Raw genomic sequence first — 26,978 nt, 5'->3', positions numbered from 1 at the left:
AAAAACCGCAATAAAATCCGAAAAATTGTTTTTATCCGAATTTTAATAAACCCTTTACTCAAAATTGTTTCTGTTTCTTTTACATTATTATTGTGTATAAAAGCCTTTTCCTGATAAATGCGTGTCAAATATTCTATGTAAGTTACTTACTGGATGTTTTATAACGTCTGAATTTATCCCATAATTGTATATTGATTGATCATTATCATCATCGGATTATAAGAACAATTAGCTTTTGTTCAAGGGAGGGGATCTCGAGAGTTTTGTTTTCCCAGTAACCTGATTACGGAGTTTAACCTATTTATCTGTTAAGTGTTTGTTAGCTTAGTAGAATCTTATAGAGTTCATCAATTGAAGAATGTTGCTGAATGAGTTAAATATATGATTTTGCATTATCTTTTCAGATGGTCATTTCATATAAACTTTTATAAAGGATGTCGTTAACTGAATTCATAAAAGGGAAGATTCTTAATTTCGTTTTCTGTATTTTTAATTATAACTTCAATTTTGAACCAGAAAAACAAAAGCATAAGGTGTAAATACGCCTGGGTATACACAGTGGTATACAGACGACTTCTTTACAGACAGCAGGAATCTATTCGAGTCAATTTTGCAGTTTTTTTTTTTAATAGTGTAGCAAGAGCAAGTCTGTCGTCTTATTGGACACCAAATACGAGAGAGGCTATAGTGTACTCAGAATCAAAAAACGCGTATAATTCTAACCTAGAGATCAAATATGGGATATGTCTAGAATCTGTATTGTTATGAATATTTTTTTTCAACACGCTTTTATTAGCTTGGGTTGTATCTTTGTATGTAACGGAATCTTTGAGCTCAATTTTCACCAATTTCCAGAAATCTGATTAATTTGAAACTTTACACACGTATCAAGGACCGATGACAATGCAATAATTTGATAAGAGTTTCCCATTATCCTTATTAGAACCGCCAGGATTAATAAATTCTCAGAGTAAAAAGCGTGGGGTGCATTTTACTTCGTTTTCATAATTCTCCTCTTATAGATAGTAGCCAATAGAATGATTATAATACATACTATATCAAGCACCCCACGCTTTTTACTCTGAGTTAAATTATTCTGTTAATAACTAACTTCAAGTTTATTATAATTTTATTTTGAGGTACTTAACTATGATTGATCCTTCAACCTTCTACTACTGTAATATAAATTCTTTGTACTTAGAAATTATTTTCTCCTTTTTAGTTCGATTAGCAATAAAAGCGTGTTTTTTTAGTTTTTTTAAACTATTATTTTAATTCTTAGACATTGTATTATTGCGTATTATTAATTGTATTTTTCGTTGTACTTGATATTTCAACATTAGAATTTACTATATATTTTACTTCATTACATTTAAATTGTTTTAATACTGTGATGCTGAGGTAAATATATTTATATTATTATTACAAATCTATAAGTTATTGTAATATTCTATCCATTTATAATGATGGTACACATGGGATTGAGTTCTATATTTTTTTTGTTTTATCATAATATTAAGGTGAACTATCGCTTGAGGATGAGTTATAAATAGGAACGAAACTACTTGTTCAACGAAGCATTCACTGAAATTTAAATATTTAAATTATATATTACAAAATGAGACGGATTATATATTTGCTCAAAAATAAACTTCAGGAACTCTCAACAAGTGAGTCGCCGATATATTGACCGTAAGTAATGTGATGTTTCCTTCGGATTAAAGAAGACTAAACAACCCAATTTAAATAAATCCCATAAGTTAACTAAAAGTTGTTGATACCCATTCAGGTAGCCAAATAAAATAACTAATTTGTAAGCACTAGCGTGTATACTTCAATTTGATTGGTTCATTTTTGTTGGGTCTGATGCAACAGTACCTAACGTTTAAAATTGTTTACGTGTATCGGCCACATATTAATGCTTGGATAGTCTCACTCTGTTTTTGAAATTATCAATACAATTAGTATTTGTCGTTGTTGAGTACAATAGGACAGTGCTGCCATCTATGCATGTAGTTTTGCTCGTATTAGGATATAAGTATTTTATATCCGCCCGGATAGCGACCACCGTTTACAAAAAGTAACTCCGCCATAGTGGCCCACGTGTGTCGTGTTCCAGGATCAGCCTGTGTATATCCGGTTCCAACAGGCCGGCATAATTGTGTCGACTGCCGAGGAGTAATCATCTCTCGTCAGTCGACATTCTATTGGACCCGACCCACTCACCAACAGGTGCAGTAGAGTTACAATGCTGTGCAAGTAAAAAAAAAACACATACCTTAGCCTTAAATTATTACATATTATGATGACACATACATATATTCTGTCTTTTGCTGTATTAAATAAAAGGCATTGTTAATCATAATTATTTTTAGTTATTCTTATTCTATTTTCACTGGGTTTATCATAGAATTCTTATGTATGTAAAGTCTTCGCAAATATTATTGTTTGAGGTCTATATTAGGTACACTAAGTGCATTTAGAAGTAAACACTACGAAAGGAGAAATTTTAATACAAAAATAAAGAATAAGATTTTGTCTAAATTTGAGTAAAAATAACATTCAAGAATCTCTTTTGGTAATATGTTAGGGTGAAGAAGTGTTTACTTAAATGCAATATATATAAATCAGATATATTTTTTACTCGAATTGCTAAGAAAATCAATTCTATAAAATATCGGCACTATAATCTAATTTAATACATCTAAATTGGCAACACACTCACTTATATGTATGTATAGAAATTTTTACTTACACTATGTTAATTAATTACATAATTATAATTTCATTACATATCAACCTGTCAATAATAATACCAACTATAATATTAATTATAGTTGATAATCTCGCAAAAAATCTGTGTTAAATATTTATTAATTTTATTTATATTTTGAATATATTGTAGCGAAGCTTTTATTAAAAATATATTAATTATATTTAAAAGCGTCGAGTCTTAAGGTTCAGTTCCGTGGTACGTATTCTCGCGGACAAAACCACGACTCGACATATTGTACGATGTATACTATGCGCGATGTTATGTACCGCGGAACTCCACCTTAAAAATATGTTTATAAATTAGTTGCTTTCTTCTGTCAAATTATATAAAATAAATTCTATTCTTCTACAACATATCACAAAGTCACAGTGTTAAAGATTCATACAGTCCGTCGTTTCTACGGCGAAGCAATTTGGTACTTGAAATATTAAAGGGACGCAATGCTCACACAACAATTTACTGATCGCAAGAACATCAATTAGGACACTCTTGTGATTGTTCGTATATTTCATCACGAGTACTTGGAATCAATGTTTTATGTTCATGCGAGTGATTGCCACCACACCATAAGACTATGTCCAGCATCATAAATAGTCGTAAAATATTTATTAAATATCGCGCGAAATTTAGTTTTCCCCACGATATATTGCTGCTCAGATGTATCAGATCAGGAACTACTACTGATATGCATCAATGTGGTTTGCAAATCGCTCTTATGATTTTACATAAATTCCGAAGAGAAGCCGGCCGGTATCTGCTTATTTGGACCCATCGCCACTGCTGCTGAGATGAGCGATATTTTATACCATTAGACGTAATGCTCCAGCATGTCAATTAGATTATATAATTGGTTGTTGGTCATCAGCCGACATGAAGTATCAAACGATTACTCTGTATAAATCTTCACACCATGCCTATCAAAATGGCAGTAACAAAATATACAAACATTTTGTCTAAAACACGAACAGGTAACTGATATCTAATATATTCTAATACTGTATTTAAATATCACAGTTTCTCAATCATGGCAATAATGGCGTACGCCACGCCTGATATCATAGCGACGATCGAAAAAACGCCGAGAATAGCGTTTTTCCAGACGACCCAGTGGCAGGGGCCGATGTCGCGCCCCCATCGCCAGACCGTCTCGGTGAGGGACGGCAGAAGGAGGCCGAGGACCGAGAGGCACACAGCCCCCACCAGCTCCATGAATAACTCCAGTTTTGGTATCGCGCAGGCAAGACCGACTGAAAAGGAAGATAATATACCAAATGATTATAATAATATAATAATAATATCAGCCCTGTATTATATACTTGCCCACTGCTGAGCACGGGCCTCCTCTACTACTACCAAATTATTAACACTTTCAAACTATAGTAGGGATGCTTTGTAGGTAGTGAGATATAAATTGTGTTCGCTTAGATATAAACACGTGCCGTAAGGGATTTTTGATTTGATATAAAGGTGTTATGGCTAACGAGAGACCAACAAGCAGGACACCTTAAGTTAACCAGGCTCCTGAATAAACTCCCTGAGGAAGTGTGGCGTGGGATCGTTGTGGTTTGTTGGGATTCCTTCAGAGACTTCAAAGATGTTAAGAAGTTTGCTGTAGAAGACGTTTATCTACCAACTCTTGTACCACTTTAAAATTATAATGCAATGAAGTCTTCTCAGTTTCTCCTATACTAAATTACCTATTAAATTTCGAATAATTCAAAATCCCAAATGATACAACTTATTCCGTTAAGAAAACCTCAAATTCGCGAGAGCGATATATCAAGCCTGGTTATGTTCAAAGTTAATCAATTGTTTAAGTTACAGCGCGCATAAATCCCAGTTTTAATAAAAAGAATCGTGAGATTTTATTAGACCACTTACATTCTTATTGTGAGCAAATTGCAACAAAGAATTGCCTACGTAATCAGTCGTTTGTGTTTACGACTATTTTACGTTTTCTACGTCTTCGATATAAAATATATTGCCATTGTTATAAAGAAGTATTTTATGTTTGTAACTTTCCTAATATTATATGTTTTAATCAATCATATACCTATAATTGCGTCTTTTGCTTTATAAGAATTAACTTTTATCATATTGATCTTCTTTTATTTTTTCTTTAAACGTCACTTTTAACAATATCAAAACGTCTGTTTGTTTTTCAATTAAATTTAATAAAAAAATATATAGTTTTAGTATTTTACCTGTAAACAAAGTCCCGACTAATCTGATGCCAGCAAGCCCCCACCTTTGTCCTCTAGCTGGAATCTTCTCGTGCACTCTCTTCCACACGATATCCACAGGCACGTAAAATATCAGCGCGAATGAGAGTAACATCACACAGGCTACTAGAAGTTTCGCTGTTTGGGCAAGACTGGAACAATAAAGGATTTATTCATAATTTATTTGCTCTACCTATGCTACCTAGTACTTTTAGCTTACAAATTATATTTTAAATTATAATAATAAATTTACTCTGCCTTTTGCTATCTACTTCCCTTTAGCTTACAAATGATACTTTAAATTATAATAATGAATAACGAGTGTATTGACTCTATAATTGTATTGTAAATATTTAAATACAGAAACTAAATAACTAATCAAATAAAAAATTTCACAAGTATACATTGAGTTATTCTGTCAATTCTGTAAGTTCATTGAAAGACTTAATTTACAATCACACAAGAAACTTTAAACAAAAAACTTGTCAATATAGCTGAAAATTTTCTTAAGACGTCGCGCAAATGTAATTAACTAGTTGTTTAGAAACACTAATGTACTGAAAGTTGCAGATAATTGTATAGTAGTGTAGTATTTCTTTACAGCAACTTAACAGCGTATGCGCAAAGTTTAATGAAATTAATATTTACTTTACTTTTAAGTTATTTGCTTGTATTATAATAGAGATGACTTGATAATCTTCTCAACTCACATTTCATCTTGTGGCAAGTTCAATGTGAGACTGCCTCTCACTTCCTCCCCGAACTGCAGGTACCCTGTGAACCCCACGAACGCGTACAGCATCACGACAGCAGTCATGGCGATGTTCAACACTCCTGGACAGCCGAGGAACTGCTGTGGTTTCACCATTTCGTTCTCTATCGGCATCACCACGCCGATGCCTTCCATCGCGAACAAGCTTGTACTGTAAATATTGATGATTATTTACATAAATTCACCTTTTTATATTACTTTGTATGAAATCTTTAATAACAAAATACATCTGTAGAGAAAGTTTCGAATTGAAAATAGAAGCAGAAATTTTTATTGCAGTGAAAAATATAAAATAGTCTCCGTTCGTCTTGGGGATGTATCGCCATCTCGCTCACGCGTTTGCACTGTAACGGCTGTGACGATACTGCACTGTGCTGAACATTTTTTATTTATTGTTTAACAAGTTCTTCGTCCATCTTAATTTTTCAAATATACCTACTTAGTTATTTACTTTTAGGATATATTTCTTAACAATAGTTTTTCGACGTGGCACTGGGGAACTGCTATCTATATCCATGGTCATCAGTGACCATTACCAACAGGTTAATATTTACCATCTCCCTTCCAATCATAAAATAGACCTACCTTATAAACGTAGGTATGCCGGAAATGGAAGTGGCCATGTTCCTCTCAGAGATCTTAGGGGTACCTCTCAAGCAGTAGTAGATGGAGATGCAAATTGAGGCCAGCCAGACGAAGTTTGCCAGCGCTGAGAACGGCACTAGGTATTTCAGCTTCGTGATTTGTGTTAGCGGCACTAACACTATTAAAGTTAAAGCGCAGTATGCCGTCACTGACCAGTTTGGACCTCCGTAGAATATTGAGACCTGAAAGAGAGATTGAAAAATATACTTTAATTTTGGTATTCACATAAGTAATCAAAGTTAAAATCAGTTCGGTCTTCCGGAGACTAAACAAGAGAAGAAAACATACGGAAATTCACGTGTTAAGCTTATACTAACCACTTATTCATATTTTAAATATTGTAACCAAATTGGGTCCGGGGAGGGATAATCATGCCATCTCTTTCACACGCACGCACCGTTATAGCCGGTGACACTAGGTGACGTCACAGTCTGCTACTTATGTTATTTGAAAGCTACCCTTAACACTAGATTTAAAAATTTTATAACTTGTTTATCATTGCGTGGATTTTAATAAAGATATTAAAAAATATAGTCAACTACCCAATTCTGGCGATTGTTGAGAGAGGCAATTGTCTTTGTATATATTTTGAACTATAATCTATGCAGTGACAAGATATTTTATTCTAAGAGAATAATTAGTTAAAATAATAATTATAATATTTTGTATTTGTTTACGTTGTTTGCGTACTGTTCACTAGGGTTACTGCATTCCATTAGATTTTTAAAATTTAAGTCTATCTAAAAATACTTATTCTTTATTTTTATATATCATAAATATAAATAATAATACATGCTGCGTGTAGTACAACGAATAATTAAACTTAATAAACATATAAAATGCACAATCCGAGTAGAAACACGTAAAGAATATTTAACTAGGCCAATTATATGTACATCGTTAAATCCAAGGCTTAATATGTCTATTGAATAAGTATGCAAAACGCTAGAATACACATAAAATAATAATATATTATCTCATAATTTTAAGTTTTGTATAGTTAAGTTGGTACTTGAGCATAATAATAAAACTAGTGTTAACGTATTAATTTAACACAACGCTATTTAGTCTCCAATTAACACCGGGCGCTGTGAAATCACTTGGCTATGCTATTAAAAAGATTAACAAAATACAAACTAGATGGCGCTACTTGTAGACTCAAATCGAACGGTTGATGTTTCGTGTTAAATAATCGTTTAGTTCCAATTAAATGGGCTCTTAAGTCTCAGGTATTCAGAGGAATTAGGTTGGCGTAATAAATTTATCAAGTATATAGGTTTCCTCAGAATATTTTCCTTCGCCATTAATTCGAATGCTAATTGATAAACAATACAAACGTTACTTTGAAAATTGTCAAACGCGACTCGCCAGAGAAATTATACGTGATTGTAGTAAAGATTTTATAACATCTACTTACTTGTCTGAAAGATTCTGCTATAACAACCACGTAGACACAACAAGCTCCTATATGTGTCACCGCTAACGCCCAGTCCACCAGCTCTCTGAAAAGAAAACATGCTAACTTTAAACTTTACTTCATTTTTAATTCTCCTTGATTCTATATTTTGTCGTTCCTAAACAATATTGCACAAGTCAAAACTTTGAATTTTAGGGGGCTGATTTGGTGTGCATAAATTGGCTTTTTTTTCTACAGACGGCTGGTTGTATAAGCCAAAATCCACAGCGTAACAAGAGTATAATAATCAATGGCGAATGTTAAAATTTTTCGCAAGGGAGCGCGACACAACATAGGTATAGGTAAGTACTAATACATGAATACGATCTGGCAATGGTTCTTATCATAATTAGATCTCACATAAATTAAGAAAGGGAAGCCGATAGTAATCGGTTTATATAGACCGTTCGCCATTGATAGTAATAGCTCCTGCCGGCAATATTTGTATTTGAATTCATTCAAGGAATACTCGTCAGTATATTTAAATTTTCCTTTAGGCCAAGCTAGGCCATTCATTTCAACTGACGTAAAAGGTTACATCAGCTGTTCTGGGATTACGAATTAATTTACTAGAAACTGGTACTTTGTGTTTGATTTAATTAATTTCCTTTGTTAAACAGCCGCCACTGAAATGTAAAGGAACTTAAACGTCTAAACAATTTGCTAATAACATTTTCAGTATTCTAAGTAAATATTATTATTTGTCGTTTCCTACGATTAGTATCCAAGAAACATTTTTAATAGTTGACATCAATATGATAATCGACGTAATTGTGGAAATCTTCACGTATCACGTAAAAGCTGATAACATTTTAAATTTTGATTTAGATTTCAATGTTGCAATTTGGATCGAAAATGTAGTATTCTTCGGCCGATTTCAATAAACAATCGTTATCTTAATCTTTGATCTAATTCTGACAGTGAGCCAAGTAAAATAAGTCATAAATTGTTAAAAAAACTAATGGGCAGTTAGCGACTATAAACACCAACTCACATTACATGAGCATCCATCTCATCATAATCAAGAGAACTGGAGAGAACCTATCCCAGCAGTGGCGCATCAGCAACAATAAATTATATTGCTTTCAGCATAATAATATCAGCCCTGTATAATTATCCTCTAATAGCTAATTTTCTTGTTACGTCATTTAATACTTTTTTTGTTTATATCGAAAAACTTTCGTAGTTCTGATCACGACTCATTGTAAAACTATGCAGTTTGTTGTCTTAAAAGATCAAATATCCGACGTCAAGAGCATAAATCTACGTCACGTTACAAAGAGATTGTTAAGACTTGTTTCACATGCTAGTAATAAAGCTAGTAATACAAAATGTCGTATTTCCTATTGAATCTTGCTTTATTCGAACGGCAACTCTACATATTTTTAAAATAAGTACCTATATACGATAATTGTAGCACTGTATTGTGTACTGTCCCACTGGTGGGCACGAGCCTCCTCTATTACAAAGAGGGATGAGGCCTTAGTCCATGACGCTGACCTAGTGAGGATTGGTGGACTAATACATCCCGAAAATTCGTATAGAGAACTTCTCATGTATGCAAGTCTCCTCATGATGTTTTCCTTCACCGTTAAAGCAAGCGATAATTAACAAAGAATGCACACATAACTTTAGAAAAGTTAGAGATGCGTGCCTTGGGTTTTAAACCTGCGGACATTTGTCTCGGTAGTCCGTTACACACCCAACTATGCTATCGCCGCTATAGCCATTTATGATTAAGGCTTATTTATAATTAAATTCCTCTCTATTAATCATCGTTAACCTTCTTCCTTTTCTTTAAATGTTGTCACTTAACCTTACCTCGCAAACGTCGCGTACTTCCGCACCGGTTTGGGCCCATTTTGGAACACGAGGTCGCAGGTTTCCGCATAACCAAGAGCCGGTTTCTTGACCTCCACGCACAGCTGTTGCGATGTTCGTACCTGCAATTCAGAAGGTGATTGCACTTACAATTTTAAGCGATGTAGTTGTTTATTTGCCTTGGACTCGACTATAATGGTACTATTAGCGTCAAATGTGGATAAATTCTGTGTGTGTTGCGAAATTATACCTAATTATGTTCCTGTCAATGTCTAAATTCGTTTTGGGGCTGACCGTGTTATGGCTTGCGGAATAGCATTAAGATTAATCATTCTTTTTATTTTTTATTGCCTCACTTTGTAATAGTTATTGCAATATACAGTTAAAATAATAATTGGACGGAGTTATGCCAAAATGTACAAACAACTTTAATAACTTTACCCATACTTTTTTATATCAGACATAAATAGATCTTGGGATATTTTGATGAACAGTAAAGTATTACATTTCGATTAATCGCATGTTAAATATTATTAACTTATGTTTGGATACATTTGTGGATTGGTACATATAAGTATAACTGGGTCAAATTATTCTAATAATATTAAATGCTTTTATGACTAGATAAAGCACCCACTGGCTTATTTATGTCTTAATTCGCAGAACATGATCTAAAGATTTTTCGAAATCATGTCATCTCGACTTTTCTAGATCAAATTTAGATTTCAAAAAGACGTGATTTCATTTAACAATCTTCGAAACAACCGTAACATCTCAGTGTTAGTTAATCCCATTATTCATTTCTTTTACACATATTTATTTGTATATAATATATAGATCGATTTTTTATTCAAATTACAAACACCTTCACAAACTTTCGCATTAACATTAGTACTGTGTTGATTAGTAGGATTAGTAACATTTGAAGTCGTTTCTATGTCAGTTGCACACAATCATTCTGCTAGGCATTTAAATCTTTATCTAAATGTTTTAAGAAACCAGTTTGTTACGAAGGGCTCTATTTTGTTACGTAACACTTTTTGTGCGGTAACTCTAATGTCAATGGGTTGCTAAATTAGAAAGCCGTGGTGAGCATTATACTAAGACGGCCTACTAACAAAAGCTATGTTAAAAGTTAAATACTTTCTTCAACTTTTTGTAGCGTCCGTTTAAAATGACAATTTGAAACCTGATTTTAACTTCTTTTATGATTTCAAATAAATAATTCATACACTAACATTTTTTATTGCCGAAGGGGTAGGCAGAGGCGCAAATGGTGCACGTGTTTTCCTGCGTGGGTATACCGTCCCATAACTTGATAGGGAACGAGCCACATCGTGCACAAATATCAGAATCCGGGCTGATACTGAGCAGAAAAACCCAATATCACAATGCCCGACCCAAGGTTCGAACCCAAGACCTCAACACTGAAGCCATACTATAAAACAACTACGCCACCGTGGCAATCAAAACGAATCGATAAATTTACTTTTTTGCTAAGAATGTTCATGTGTTAGTGAGCTCTGAGAACTGTTGCCTTCTTTATCTATAAATAATTTCAATTTAAACTAGAGAAGGAAACTGTAAAATATAATATCATTGTATTAACGATTATATCTAATACATACTAATAATATAAATGAGAAAGTAATTCTATTTGTTTATCCATGTGAATGATATTGAAAGTACGAAGTAAATTTGTACCATATTTAAAGATATAGACTAATTTTTATCCTGGAAAGGTCTTAAATTTTAACGTGGGTGAAGCTAGCAACACTTTAAACGGCAATTTCTACTATCAAAATTCCTCAATGTGGTTCACGACCTGGGAAATCGGACCTAGTCATTTCTAATTCACAGCCTGCTGATTTAAGCCAGTAGTACAAAACATTACCAGGTGCTCTTTATGGTCAAATTCAAGTCGCGTAACACATTGATCAAGTATGACAAAGCGGATCAAAATTCTGCTGTCATAAATAAAACAAAAGGGCATGAAAGTGACCGCTGCCGTGACGCAATGGAATGACACTTTCTTATTTGGAACGCATTATGGCGATTTTTGGCATGCACTGTGTATGCAGGTCTGTAGAATATAATGGCATGAGCATCGATATATATGTACTACGCACTAGATTTAGCGTTCCAGACATTCACTGTGTTCAAATGAATTGAACTGCAATCCATTCAAATTGATTTTAGTATGGTGTCAATATTGATGCTTGTGGCTGTGTACGGAGTGCGCTCATAATATAACAACGCTAGTCTAATGGGCATTAGCAATAGGACATTAAAGTTCTTTCTTTGTTCTTTGCAATATATTATTATAATAATAATATCATCCCTGTATTATATACTTGCCCACTGTTGAGCACGGGCCTCCTCTACTACTGAGAGGGATTAGGCCTTGATCCACCACGCTGGCCTAGTGCGGATTGGTAGACTTCACACACCTTCGAAATAGAGAATTTCTCAGATGTGCAGGTTTCCTCACGATGTTTTCTTTACCGTTAAAGCGAACGATAAATTCACAAAGAATACACACATAATTTTAGAAAAGTCAGAGATGTGTGCCCTTGGGATTTGAACCTGCGGACATTCGTCTTGGCAGTCCGTTCCACACCCAACTAGGCTATCGCCGCATTTTTTAAGCAATATATTATCCTGTACTAAAATACACTTCTTTTTATGTCCCTCTAATCGTGTCGGATTACTGTCTCACTGGACTTTGAGAGTGAAGGGACAGAGTACACCTGTGTTTTTCGCACACAATTGTGCACTATAATATACTATAATATATCTTGCTTACCTGGCCTATCTCCGTTGAGATTGGCCACCATAACCGAAATTAGAGGAGGGATTCATACTTTTATAGTGAAAATATTTTTAATTTTTTTCCTGTTCACAAATATTTTATACTTCACAAATGAAAAAAAAACTATGAGTAATCTTAGTTGAATGTTTTTGTATATGGATGGTAAACTTAAAAGATATTATTGAATGCTTTTATTTTTATAAAGCAATAATATATTAATTACTTACATAATATCATACTGAAAATACTGATTCATAATAATTTGTTGTCGAAAATTATTTATGAAATTACGCTATTGCTCCGGGGAAGCGAGCTAGAGCAAATGTTTAAAAATATTCAATTTATCTGTGCAGCATAATTAGCACGTATTGGTCTTGGCTCCATTTAGGTTAATATTGGTGTACAATTTTCGATTCCATAACCACAAATGCTGCCTGAAATTGAAAATCTCTGATATGAGGAGAGGCTGGCTATGAGATGCATGCGGCGGAAATTAATTTGGCTGTTCGGGAGTACATTAGATTACTACTAATCTCTTTGGAGATACTATAATGTAGTATAATAACACTAATTAATAGAATTATCAATGGAAATCTTTAGAGGCCTATGGACTTTATGTGGCTGATGATGATGACTAGATTTGTGAGTTTATATTTAAGAAGGAAGATGTTTTCTAGTCTCATTAACACCGTACCTTTAACCGCCGTTTTTAAAAGACGATCTCAATTCCTTTTTTGAACTATTTCAAAAATGGACCAATCAGAAAAAAGTAATTTGACATGCTTACAAATTACTTATTTCGATTGATTCATTCTCGGAATTGGAATAAAGATTGAGATTGTGATCCTTTATTAAAAACGACTGTAAAAAAGTTTTATTTATTTATTTATGCATATAAGTATTATAACACCATAACAATTAATACTAATGCGATGTTATACAGATAATCTTAACAATTGGATGTCAAGTTGTCAAGCCGAGTTAAAATTATGTTTTCGAACTTACCAAAACATGAATGACATGACCGCAGATGAAGCCGATGAGCACGGTCCCAATACACCCCACTAGGAGACCAGCATTCTTAAACGCTAGTGGCATAGCCAGGACACCAGACCCGAGGGACGCCTTCAGCAGATGGGCTAGCGCGCCGAAACTCCTGGAAAGCGACTTCTTTTTAGACATGCTCTAAAATCGATGAGGTTCGGTTTGAATAAAGGCTTTAATTCCCTGGTCTGAATTTTATATCACTATATTTTGTGTACACCTACAATTTAAGGGTTCAAAAAGTTGTTTCGGTCTTGAAAATAAAATATGTAATTGTGTACGTTCTCCAAGTTATGTATATATTATTATACTCATATGTTGTTTAACTTTTATAAAATTATTAGATTCTCATTGGCATTAATGTAATATAAATTTAATATAATTGGTAGTTATTAAAAAAAACACATTTTTATATACCTAATACTAATTACTCGTGTTAGTTTTTTCTATTCACCTTGTGACATCTTTGAATATTGTGCATTGAAGTTTGTTATTATTCGTATATCCTATTTTTCCTAGTAATAATCTAACAACCACTGGATATCCTAAATAAATAAAGTGTAACAACAATTCGACTCCTTAATTCGAGCCAGTTCCTTACATAATCTGATTGAGATTACTTTTTGTTCCAGAGTTCGAGAGCCGGAAACAACTCGACAAAGACAAGTGCTTCAAACTAGTTTGACCACTGCATATTAGTAATTCATGCATGAACTTAAGTTAAAAATAAATCATATCAAACGCAAACAAAGAACTGTATTACCTGCTCATAATTATCATTTAAGTTCAATCAACATCACGTATTATGGTCAAATGTTTTATTTATTAGTAGCATATATCAAGCTTAGGTATTATAAAACTATATACTGCGATATTTCTAGATCATTCTAATAAAGATTAACATTTTTAATCAATGATTAATGTAAGCTAGAACAGTGACTATTGTTTGGTTTCTTGGACACTCAAATAACAAAAAAAAAGACTTAAATTAGATAAATACAAAGTAACGTTTACCAGGGAGGAAGACACAGTTTTAGCTATAGTTTGTTTATCAATAAAAGTTAATAAAAATATTTTTTCACATTTTTTTTTCGATTGTGGCCACATTAAAAAATGATTTTATGGTAGGTTATACCTATGGTGGTTAATACCTCTGTCTAACCCTTGAGAAAAGGCTTGCAATAATATGTTGTATAGTACTCACGAAGTATTTGATTCCGACGGTCTGTGTTCAGCTGGCACGTAAGGATCCAAATCTTCCCTCGATCCATTGTACGCGAGTTCGATTCTGTAAATAAACAACGATGTTTAGAAAAAAACTTTTAACGTAAATTACAAAATAAACACGCTTTTCATATTAATTATCTATGGAGTTGCTAATAGATCTAATACGTATAATTTATGAAAAACGAACATTACATACAACGTGCAAAACACAAACAAAAACATAGTTATTTTATGAATAATAAATCTAATTCCATTAACAATTTTATTGTAACAGCCAGCTTTGCTACTAATACATTAAAGTAATAAAATACTTTACAAATAACTAAACCTGACTGAGGAAGCTGGATCTCTTTGAGAAGTCCACATAGGCCATAATGCTCTTTGTGACACAACAAGATTACCTTAACCACATTTCAGTCAAGTTTTAACGACACACATAGAGGTTTCCATTTGAGTAGTTCAACCTCACACTCTTCCTGTTCGATGACAATTGGACCAATTCTGAAGGCATCAAGCTTATATAGTCAATCATATTTGACACGACTGTGAAGTGAATTCCCTTAAATTGATGGCGTGTGCGAGTGAAGAATTAAATGGGACCTTTGTTATAGATATAATTGGTAAATTGAATAGTGTCAAAATAAACAATGCATTTCCAACATTAATCGATTGAGAAATATGTGACTGAATAGATGCCTGGTTTGCATAAGAAGAAAGGAAATCAAAGCCTTATTATGTATCACAAGGATTTAGTCTAAATGAAATTCTCAGGTCGTAAAACAGAGAATCGTAAGACTAGAAATTGCGTGAAATGTAGAACATGAATCCACTCTGTAAATACTGCTCCAAAATTAGCCTTAAGTATTTTTGGAATCCAAAAATATTTAGACTCCTGCAGAACTGCAGCCTTCATGAACCTCAACCGCGACATCTCAAGCTTTGACCAATCGACATCGAATTAACCCCAATCTACTTACAAAAGGCCATTGATGAAATCTCTGTTTATCATTGCATCATACAAATATATACAATTACAATATCAAATAATACACGTGGAGACAACACCTACGTCACTCATTGAATCTAAGATGATGATGCATTTTAGGTTTGGAATGTTGATAACTGCAATATAGATCAAAATGTTAATAGATGTTATGAATGTCCCTAAAATTGCTGACTTGTTCTAATTAAAGACATGTGAGATGGTTAGTGCAGATTTTAAATAATGGCTGTTTCTGATGCGCTATTTGTTTACGAATGTTCATTTATAAACTAGAATAACGACAAGAACATGCTGTTCGCCTGATAGTAAGTAACACGACTTCATAATTAGCGACAAAAAACATTTAAAATGTAGGTTATTATGTCGTACTACATTATTATCCAATGAAGACATTAAAGAAAAATAATTATATTTGCAGTTGTCTATCATATCCTTTATAAGGCAGCTGAAGAGTTCCTTATACTATTATGGTTACTGGTACTAATAAATTATGGTTTTGTAACTAGGATAATTCAATTGCCGTTGATACTAGCAATAGAGCACGATATTCCATCTCATAAGACAGGAAATAATTATTTAAATATTGTTTTGAAACTATAACAAAGAAATTAATTCTCACTTATGTCATGCTATTTATAATTGGTATTAGTTATCAGCTATTGTTTGAGAAACAATGGAGTTAGCTAGTTGAGGGCTAATCTCATCGTAAAATTAATTGCAAGGTACGAGATCAAAATAAGCGGAATTTATCTTGACATACGAGTTTCTATTTTACTAGTTTTTGCTCGCGACTCTGCCCGCGTGCAAAAGTTTTCCTGGGATAAATGAAGCCTTTAACACTGAGGAGAAGTGTAGTTTTCAGTTTAGTACTTTTTGAGATTTGCGCGTTGAAACAAACTATTCAGCTTTATATATTACTAGCGACCCGCCCCGGCTTCGCACGGGTGCAATGGTGACTATTTAATGGATTTTATTATTATACATATAAACCTTACTCTTGAATCACTCTATTAAAAAAAACCGCATCAAAATCCGTTGCGTAGTTTTAAAGATTTAAACATACATAGATAGGGACAGAGAAAGCGACTTTGTTTTATACTATGTAGTGAAGTATAGACTACATTTGTCGATTAAAAAAAAGGTTTTCTTCCTTTACCTTTAAAACTATGTACGCCTACGTGACTAATATTTTAGTATTATATATATATTAGAATTTGCTAGCAGATAACTCTAAAGAGTATCATCATCATATAAACTATGGATATTAATACCTTCTAATTTTATAAAGCTCCAATTTTTGTACCTTCTTTCTTTACAAAGACAATTATATATCAATTATTAGTTCGCTTTGTTCAACAATAAAGAACAATAATATGTTTGGTGCTTATATATTTGAATGCGGAAATATAAAATTCGTTCGCTTGTTAGAGAAGTCATCCCTCAGACAGCGAGAAAATGAACACAACTATTCTTTAAATTATAAAATGAGGTTCCATTTTGATAATCCAAAGATTATCATCAAGATCAACTTAATTTAGTTCTATTATAAGGACTTCTTGAATATTGGATTGACTGTTTAGACTGCCTCGGAAGCGAAGTTGTATTGCGTGCTCGGTATGACATCGCTCTAAGGTAGCGGGTTGGAGTCTCGTATAGAGAAAGTGATATTGGATTTATGTGCTCTATCAGTATGGAGTCTAGAATTTGTGCCCGATATGATATGGGCTCGCTCCCTATTTAACATAGTACGAAACACAGAGGCAAAAAATAGGTACCCTGGTCACGATTCTGGCTACCCCTTCAGGGATACTAGCGTGATGTTTGTTTGTTTTTTGTTAATACTGCATAAGTTGATTATATCACTCAGATTCTATTAAAATAGGAGACTATGCTAATGCATTAGAAAATAATTTATGTACCCACTTAAAACTGCAACCCACTGACAAAATAGTAACTAAGTGTTTTTTCATGTCTTATTTTATTTGTGCCTAATATATTTCCGATTTAAATAATTTAATTTAATTTACTAGCAGCAATATTTTATATGGTAAATGTTACAAAATTGGCAAATTAGCATAATCTTTCGCAGAAACACTTCCTCATAAATAAGATTGCGCCATTCCGATATAAACTAGATATTTTGTCCTGGCCCGAAAAAGTATGACTTACAAACAAGGTTAGTTAATACATCATCACCCGATGAATATAATGCGTTCCTTGATGGTTGCTAGAATTATGGTGGCCTGTTTTATTGGATGTGTATTGTCTGCCTCTATAACGCGACTTGTTACTATTAGTCAAAGTTTTTGACCGTGTTTAGTGGTCACAATATTTTCGGGTTTAAAACAACCGAAATCCTATGACATATAGGGCATTATACAGTGATCATTTTGAAGTATAACATAAGCATGAACAGGAGTCATGATAATTTGAATTTGGAAAAGCCTGTAATACAAAAATCTGACATAGATTGCTTCATACGCCTAGCATACTCTCGTAAATAATTTATGACGTAAATTTTTTATATCAGCATTCAGATCAAAAACCGGTCTTCGAGTTCAACATTAAGGTCGTTTTTCCCATATGATCTTAAACTTTACTATGAGTTTTGCAAGTAGTGTAGCTAAATAGCGCAGCGTGATATTACAACACTACAAAGGAGGTTTACTGAGATCGTGAGATTACCAACTCGTAAAATTTACCGCGAAGATACGCGTATTATCGTTCCGGGGATTTCTGAGTAATTTGTGGTTTAGATGCAATACAATGGACTTTCATTTTTTATGTAATGTTGGGGAAACTATTGAACATTGACTCGGTTGGCGGCAATTGGGTCATATGACTATACATTGTTGTAACCAGAATGCATTCAGAAAGAAGAAAATAGATAAGACGAAGTAAGTATTTGTTTCATCTTGTCCTTGTAAAAAAGCGGCGATAGCCTAGTTTGTTGTGGAACGGACTGCCAAAACGAATGTTCGCAGGTTCAAATCCCAAGGGCACACACTTCTGACTTATCTAAAAAAATATGTGTATATTCTTTGTGAATTATCGTTTGCTTTAACGGTGAAGGAAAACATCTTGAGGAAACCTGCACACCTGATAAGTTCTCTATAAGACTTTTGAGGGTGTGTGAAGTCTACCAATCCGCACAAGCCAGCGTGTGGACTTAGGCCTAATCCCTCTCAGTAGTAGAGGAGGCACGTGCCCAGCAGTGGGACAGTATATAATATAGAGCTGATATTATAATATAAGTATTTGTTCTAAAAATATGTGGAGTTGCCGTTCCAAGAAAGTAAGAAGTAATAGAAAACACGACATTTTGTATTGCTAGCTTTATTACTAGCACGTGAAACAAATATTAATAATCTCTTTGTAACGTGACGTAGATTTATGCTCTTGACGTCGGATATCGGATCTTCTAAGACAACAAACAGCATAGTTTTACAATGAGTCGTGATAACAACTATGACATTTGCTCGATATAAAGCAAAAAACGGTCTGTTAAGTCACGCGACAAGAAAAAATAGCTATTAGAGGTGATGTTCTGAATAAAGAATGTGAGGCGGGGCCTCAAGCGATTTAGGAACTGTTTTTGTTATGCTAAGTTTGACATCTTTTATTATATTAAAATCATTGACATATATTCTATAGACACGAACATTCATATAAAGTATTTGTTTAAAACCTGGAGTTAGAACTAAAGTTCGCTGCAGCGCTAAAACAGCAATCGTCGTCAACCAAACTTTAAACATACAGTGCTAAAGCGCTTTAAATAGACTATAAGTAAAATGGCAACCAATACCGGATTGCAGTACACTTCAGTTGAACACACTGAGTGTTCAAAATGCCAGATCTAGTACGTATTACATATGTTATATCGATGATTAAAATGCACTGTAATGTTACTTTTGTGGCTGACTGTACAAAGACAATAGTTAAATATTATAAAATGTTTACAAACGGATAGTTGAATGTGGGATGGGTAAATTAATAATATAATGTTGATGTCTCCCACATATGCTCCTACATTAACGTTTTTTCTAGTACCATAAGCATCCACATACCGAATCATTAAATCCGAGGACAGTTCATTGTTTTCAAAATACCTTGAGTTTTAATAGAAGGCCAATAAATACGTGTATCACTTATATATACCAAGAATACATTGATACAAGAGTAGTGGATGCTGTACTGAGTTTTATAGAGATAGATTTGAACAATATCGTCGTTGATTTCAGAGAGATAAGTGTCGAGCTGTAATCAACTCGTTGCACACCAATCAAATTATGACTAGAAATATAATTGCACCGTAAAATTTACTACACAATTATTCTTGGAAAGATGCTTAATCACTTTTCAAATTAAATTCGCGTTATACAGAGCCCAATCTTCAAAACAGCAATCTTTATAAATAATCTCGCAAAACCAGTTGTGGATTAAAAAGAAAGAAACGATAACCAAGGCAATTTGAATTCAAATCTTAGGTCATTGCAATTAATGCAGGCTACAGTCAACAAGCAATGGATGAGAAACTAAAAGCCCGTTTTTTTAAACAGGCGAGGCACAATGACCCCAGGAATGGGGTCCAATAGAATGTTGATTGACGAGAGATGATTAGCCTTCGACAGTCCACACGATTATGCCGTCCTGATGGAACTGGATATACACAAGCTAAACCTGGAACGCGACACACTTACGTGGGCCACTATGGCGGGTTTTAACACCTGTACGGTGGTCGCTATTCGGGCGGATATAAAATATATCCTATAAGCAAGTAATTGCATAAGTATAGCATTAGAAATGGCACAGGATTGCTTTGGCAGAATTTAAAGATAAGAAATCAAATATAATTCACGAGGCATTTAAATTACTAAGCATTCAGTCTACATTGTTTATTTCCTTCTTAAATATTAATTTGTTTATTGCTACTGACAGGTTTTAGATTGTATAAGATTTAGCATTCATAACAATCAAGTATTTATTCGAAATAAGGACTAAGATAAAACTAGAAGCTTTATTTCGTAAACATCAATATGGTATGCTATCATTGATTGACTACTAAAGCAGTGATTGACTCCTAATAGTTGTAAGTGGTCTAGATAATGAATATAACAAAATACTTGAGTTATGATAACACTGACGTTTTACGCGTTCTTTTATTTATCTCCCATTTCAGGGCCCTTATTCTGTATGATAGTGTAAACGCGTAACGCGGCCGTGTCATGTTATCTTCGAGAAATGTTTGTGGAATGGTATTCTGTAAGCCAAATTTCTATAGTCCTAAACATGATGCGTTGTGTTACGTGCTTGTTACGCACTGTCAAAATAACGTGCGGGATAGAGAATAAGGCCCCAGTTTAACTTCCTATAAATATAACTTAATTGCTACCTCGCCTACTATTTTATATTATTCTGAACAGATTTTCTGGATACCAAATATCCTTAAATTTGAGATGTAGCCACACACTGACCACGTTGATAGATTATTAGGGCCTGTCCACATGAGGTTTTTTAAACGAGCTTCAAATGGATCCAATAGGCCTAGTGTTTAATATAAATTGAATATTTTTATTGTTATTGTGTCAAACATTTTTTTTATACGCGCGCGGAAAAGTGACCCTCCTGCACCTGACGATGAGTGGAGGGGGTTTAAAAGAATGTCAACTGACGAAAGATGATTACCCCTCGGCAGTCGACACAATTATGCCGGCCTGTTAGAACCGGATATACACGGGCTGATTCTGGTACGTGACAGTTACTTTGGCTACTAGAACGTTTTAACGACTTGTGTACGGTGGTCGCTATTCGAGCGAATATAAAATCCTACCACCAGCAAATAGGTATCAATGTCTATTAATTCTAAATACAGTTATTTTATAAGATCAGAAACAGATTACTTAAAAAGATACAATTTTAGCTGACGTAAGTAAAGTTTGATGATAATGGTGATGCCGTAGAACTTCAATCACTATGAAGTATCATCAACTCAAGGATAATTGACATAAACATTATGTTTGATATATTTTGTTCATTGTAGTTGAATGACGAGACGAGCATGCTGTTCTGATAGCGGTACGGCCACCCATAAACAGAAGTAAAACTATATTAATTCAAAATCTCTCATGATTTGGAGGGCTTATAGATATCGTCTATTTTCAACCAAGGTTTATTACGTGCAAGTGAAGGCTTAACCTTGAAGATGTTGATAATAAATACAACATTAAAAATAATCTTCTTTTCATCTGTATTTCGTAAAAAAACATTAAGAATAAGTATAACCTTGTACTGCTAAGTTCTTTAAATAAGATCAACCAAAAAAATATCTCAACAAAGTTATGAACGTCAGTAATTTTCAGAATGTAATACGTCGTATTCATGTAAAAACTAATACAGACTTGAAATGTTGCTGAAATTAGTTTAAAACTTATAAAATCAGTGACTTACGGAGTGAACTAAGATTAATAGAACTTCTTACATTAAAAAAATGTTGCCACGCTTCCGCAAATCTAAATTTAGAGCAGTGTAGCCTTAATATATTACGTCAATTCAAGGCTCCGTCATATATTTATAGTGTAACATTATATTAGATATATATTTTATGCTATACCTACTATTCTACTGCTTGATAAGTTTGTTAAGACTTTAACTTACTATTATAGTCATAAGACTTGGCAGACATGCCTTCGATTTATGTAATTTCTTCAGGTTTCCAAGTATCATTTATCTAGATGTCCTAGTTAATCACAGTTTTAAAATTGATACAAAGATTGTTCAGAAGACTTTCTCTAACACACCATTGGACAGAATACATACATGAAAGGACAATGCCCAAAACCAGGCTATCTTTGCGTCAGTCATGCGTCTTAACCAAATATCCACGAAAAATAATCATTTTAATTATTACTTCATTTGTATTTATTTCAGTCGTAAGCGAATGGGGGTTTAAAAGATATGAAAAAAGTTGTTTAATTGTTGCAAATGAAACACCGGATAATTTACTGCCGATAAGGCGAAATGATACCAATTTATAACAAATTCCCATTTTAAATGTAATAAAAAAGCAAATAAGTACGATAAATGTGCTTGTACTTGAATCTGTAATATATATGTATATTATTTTATAACAATATATTTATTCATCTCAAATATATTGTTACAAAATAATACATTTTCCTTAATAATTATGACCAAACTCCAAATCGCGCGTAAAAAGAGAAAATATTTATCGTTCCAAAAACAACCAAATGGCGACTTGTACTTGTATTGACAGAAATACTAAAGTCAGCTAAAACATATCTGGACTTTATTTTTTAATTATAAAAATATGGGTACAGATTATTATTACACTGGCAACTGAAATTAGTGACATTTTGACACTTCTGATTTGTTTGAATGTTAAATCATTATATATTATATTTTAATATTTTATCTTACTCAAAATCGGAGTGTTTTTTATGTATTTTAATGTTGAGTCGAGAAATCCTCTGTTAAAAAACAACGTGTATAGTGTGTGTTTCGAACTTTGAGACGGAAGGCTTTTAGTTAGCAACGCAATGTCGTCTAGAGCCTAGACCCAGGACAGCTTATCGAGACGACATAACCCGGCGGTGTATTGACTGCACCTTTGCGGTGCCAAAGCAATAAATATATTTCTTGGACGAGCTGTCCGGTTTGTAAGTTATGTAGATTATTATTAACATACCCACAATGTGGGAAAAATCTTGCCAAAGTTAAAGAAAACAGTTTAACAATAATAATAATAGAAACATGTTTACTCAACTTCTACATTATATTTTAGGTTTCAAGGCTGAAATGAGTTTGTGCTGCCTGCTGGAGATCAGCTAATAGAGAGGTTCACAGACAACAACATGACATGACCTGGCCAACGCTGCAAGAAGTCATTCACTCACTTCAGGAGTATATATAAACCTGCTGCAGCTATATCAAATTCTTTTTTTTATTTTGGGATGCCAAGAATATATACCTCTATTAAAAATGTGCATCTATATAAAAATATACATCGGATATCGTATTTCTCGTTTTATTGTTCTTTGTCGATGATTATTAACTATTAGCCTAATCAGGCTGTGAAGTGAGTTGCCTGGGATCGGAATCCTCTAAAGACGGTTGGCGTCAAGCATACAGCCGGTCATAAAAGTTAAGCTGAATCTATTCTACAAGTATTGACGATTGGAGTGAGATAATGGTAGGTGGAAAAAAAGATTACGTAATCCATGTAATAGAATAAGTCGTTATTCAGAAAAATATATACACAAAAGGTTAGGTAACATATCCTCCGTGGAAAAACTAATATTCCGTCATACTGTCTTAGAAGTTTTATTGAAGTTTCGTCTTATCAGATATGCTAGTACCTATCAGTTTCTTATGAGGGCAATTAAAGCTAGGTGAAAAGAACATCCAATAATTGCTTATTGCAATAACAATACTGCCATATTGAACTTACTTAGGCACGTAAGTACTTTCTACCGTACATTATTGCAGTCCATACTTAACCTCAAAATAACCGCGTTATAAAAATCTGATTACTCCGAACTCCCATCGAATATCCAATTGTTTTAAATTTTTATAAAAACTAGGATATATTCCCTATAGTTTAGTGAAGGTTTTGTACAGACGCAAGCGTAGCCCAACTTTCATACAAAAATGGGCATTCTCCTTTGGTGCAATAATTGTGCGTCTGAATACCTCTTTGGAAATAAAAAGTGTATGAGTAAAATATTGTACAGTTAGCATTATTTAACTACATTTATCGTGACAGAGTTTGATTTTAAATGAGCTCGCACAAAATATTTGCCTAAAACCATTATTTACCATGTCTGAAACCAGCACAAAGTAAAGCCTCCGTTCAAATATTTATTGAAAATAAAAAATATGTTTACTATCACTTTCCGAAAAAGTTTGTGATATTTTGTCACACCGAGATATTACATGAGACGTTAGAATGTGAGCAAAAGATTTATAAGTATTAAAAAAATTGTAATAAGTTTAACTCCTCCTTGGTCGAGTAACAGAATGTAGAGGCAGTAGGTAGGCTGAAGTTCCTAAGATCAGCAAAATTTAAGTGAGTTTTTCGTAAGCATTTTTTGATCAGCAAAATATTTTATTCCAGGAGACGATTAACGTCACTGCGCAAGTTGTAGAAGCCAAACCAAATCCATTCTGCAACGTGTTTGACAATGCACTTCGTCTCATATTGGAATGCGATAAGACTAGATGAATTACGCTTAAGAATGTTAAGTCAGCAAACAATACTAATCTAGTTTTAGATAAGACGCAATAATCTATAAGAGGGTTTGTCTATGAGGATGTGTTTTATAAGTTTTATTCGACTAGATAGCAAACTGCTTGAAGTAAGTTAAGTTTCTTTGACTCTTACTGGATATCCATTTAAGGTCAGTACAGTCCTGGCGACCGAAGAGACCTTAAGGTTTTATTGGTCGGAATTATATTAAGTATAGAAACTGGACTGCACTTGAAATATACTTCCGTATCGAACATAATATGCTGGAAATATTATGAATGTTTGACTTCGAAATATGCCAGTATCGTCATATTTGTCGCATTCGACAAAAATATCTTCCTTGTTACAATGACTCTTCAGTTAAGTTTAATTTATATCTTATAAACAAATTTTGTATATGATCTCAATTAACAAGATTGCAGTAATGTTATGTAATTTATAAACGGACATATAATGAAGTTGAAATAGAAGAACAATTGACAATGACGACTACGTATCCCACTATCAATCACAGTCTGATTGTCAGGTTTCATGACAAAATGTTTCAACCTTGGCTCATGATTTATAACTTCCATAAATACATGTATTTAGGGTTACCAATTATACTGGTAAAAACTAAAATTCCCGTTTAAATGAAGAATGGGCAATGTTATTTTTATTAAGAGATATAAATATTAATTAAAGTTTATAATACAGTGACTCGGACTGTGTCATGTAGGACAGTTAATGAATGTAATTATTTGTTGAAACCTTTTCAGTATTCGAAGGTAGTGAAGCAAAAGACAAACAATCATATTAATTAATTCCAAATTAAAAAATAACATACTGTTCTTTATTTAAGAACCAAACCCATGTTAGGCTCGTACCACTGTGTTTACCGTCCAGGGATGTTTATCTCTTGCCATTCGACATTTTCTGAACTTCAGTTCACTTAGCAGTGAGGTCACTATGCGAGCCATCGATACAAAAAATTCTCCCACAAAAAGTTAGCAACCCTACTTCAATTATATAGTAATTGCAGGCTGTATTTTGCCCTGAACCTACAACCTTGACGCAATGACACTTCAGTGATATATCCGACAGCCACCGGATATTGGCATTGTGAATTCAATTATAATGGAAATGAATGGTTGAATAGGATGAGCTCATATGCATGGGAAATCTAGAGGTATTTATTTAAATTAATCAAAATAAAGTACAGATTTAATGGTTTTGTGGCAGAAACCTATTTGGTTACATTGCTATTACATTATACAATGCACAAATCTATTATGGCGGGTATTCGAAGTTCTATAATCGGATTTACGAAGTCAACCACAATAATTGTATTGGGTAGACTAGAATTATTGTGTCTATTGTTATATAAAATGATTAGGTCTTTTGCGTCAACATTATACTTAGAGTGGATTAGTCTTACTATTAGGTTTTTTTTTAAATAGGCTGGTAGATCTTCTGATTTCAAATGATCTCCACTCAATTTATAGGCAATAGAGATCATAATACAGAATAGTCCGATGCTTTGCCAGCTTAAAAGAAATGATAGGTATAATGGAAGGGACGAAGGTATTTCGGCCTCCTGATATCATGATCGCGTCTTAGTAAGACTGGATCAAAATCAAAAATTCTGTAATGCCCTAATCACTCAATTGTCCTCCCCTGAGAAGATATTGGACTTCTCTTTTTAAACGGGTATCGCAAAGTGCACCAATATTAAATAGAATGGGGTCGACATTAAGTGCCGATTAATGAGAGATGATTATCCCTCGCCAGTGGACACAATTATGCCGGCCTTATGTGTATAGATTACTTAAATATATCCTAACCCCATTCTGATATGGAACATATAACTTTTATAAATGTGGTAGCAAAAGCAATTAATCATCATGGATAAGGATGTGATAAAAAGGATTGTGCGGTGGACAAGGGTCGAGTGGA

The 26,978-nt window shown here is 33.5% G+C and overlaps 1 protein-coding gene across 2 annotated transcripts in view; it reads right to left on the bottom strand.

The window, feature by feature from the left end:
• Positions 1–2,355: 2,355 nt before the first annotated feature.
• Positions 2,356–26,978, bottom strand: part of LOC115448638 (proton-coupled amino acid transporter-like protein pathetic) — a 37,368-nt gene continuing 12,745 nt past the window's right edge. For both annotated transcript variants that reach the window (XM_030176131.2, XM_037441388.1), the window contains exons 2-9: positions 14,753–14,836; positions 13,510–13,660; positions 9,693–9,814; positions 7,833–7,917; positions 6,356–6,597; positions 5,709–5,921; positions 4,981–5,150; positions 2,356–4,023 (exon numbers count right to left, since the gene is read on the bottom strand). In XM_030176131.2, the coding sequence (XP_030031991.2) occupies positions 3,785–4,023; positions 4,981–5,150; positions 5,709–5,921; positions 6,356–6,597; positions 7,833–7,917; positions 9,693–9,814; positions 13,510–13,660; positions 14,753–14,836 (1,306 nt within the window). In that variant the 3' untranslated portion in view covers positions 2,356–3,784. The remainder of the gene's footprint in view (positions 4,024–4,980; positions 5,151–5,708; positions 5,922–6,355; positions 6,598–7,832; positions 7,918–9,692; positions 9,815–13,509; positions 13,661–14,752; positions 14,837–26,978) is intronic.

The sequence above is a fragment of the Manduca sexta genome, chromosome 22 (assembly GCF_014839805.1).
Source record: "Manduca sexta isolate Smith_Timp_Sample1 chromosome 22, JHU_Msex_v1.0, whole genome shotgun sequence".
Taxonomy (NCBI): domain Eukaryota; kingdom Metazoa; phylum Arthropoda; class Insecta; order Lepidoptera; family Sphingidae; genus Manduca; species Manduca sexta.
This window is presented reverse-complemented; position numbering and strand designations above follow the sequence as displayed.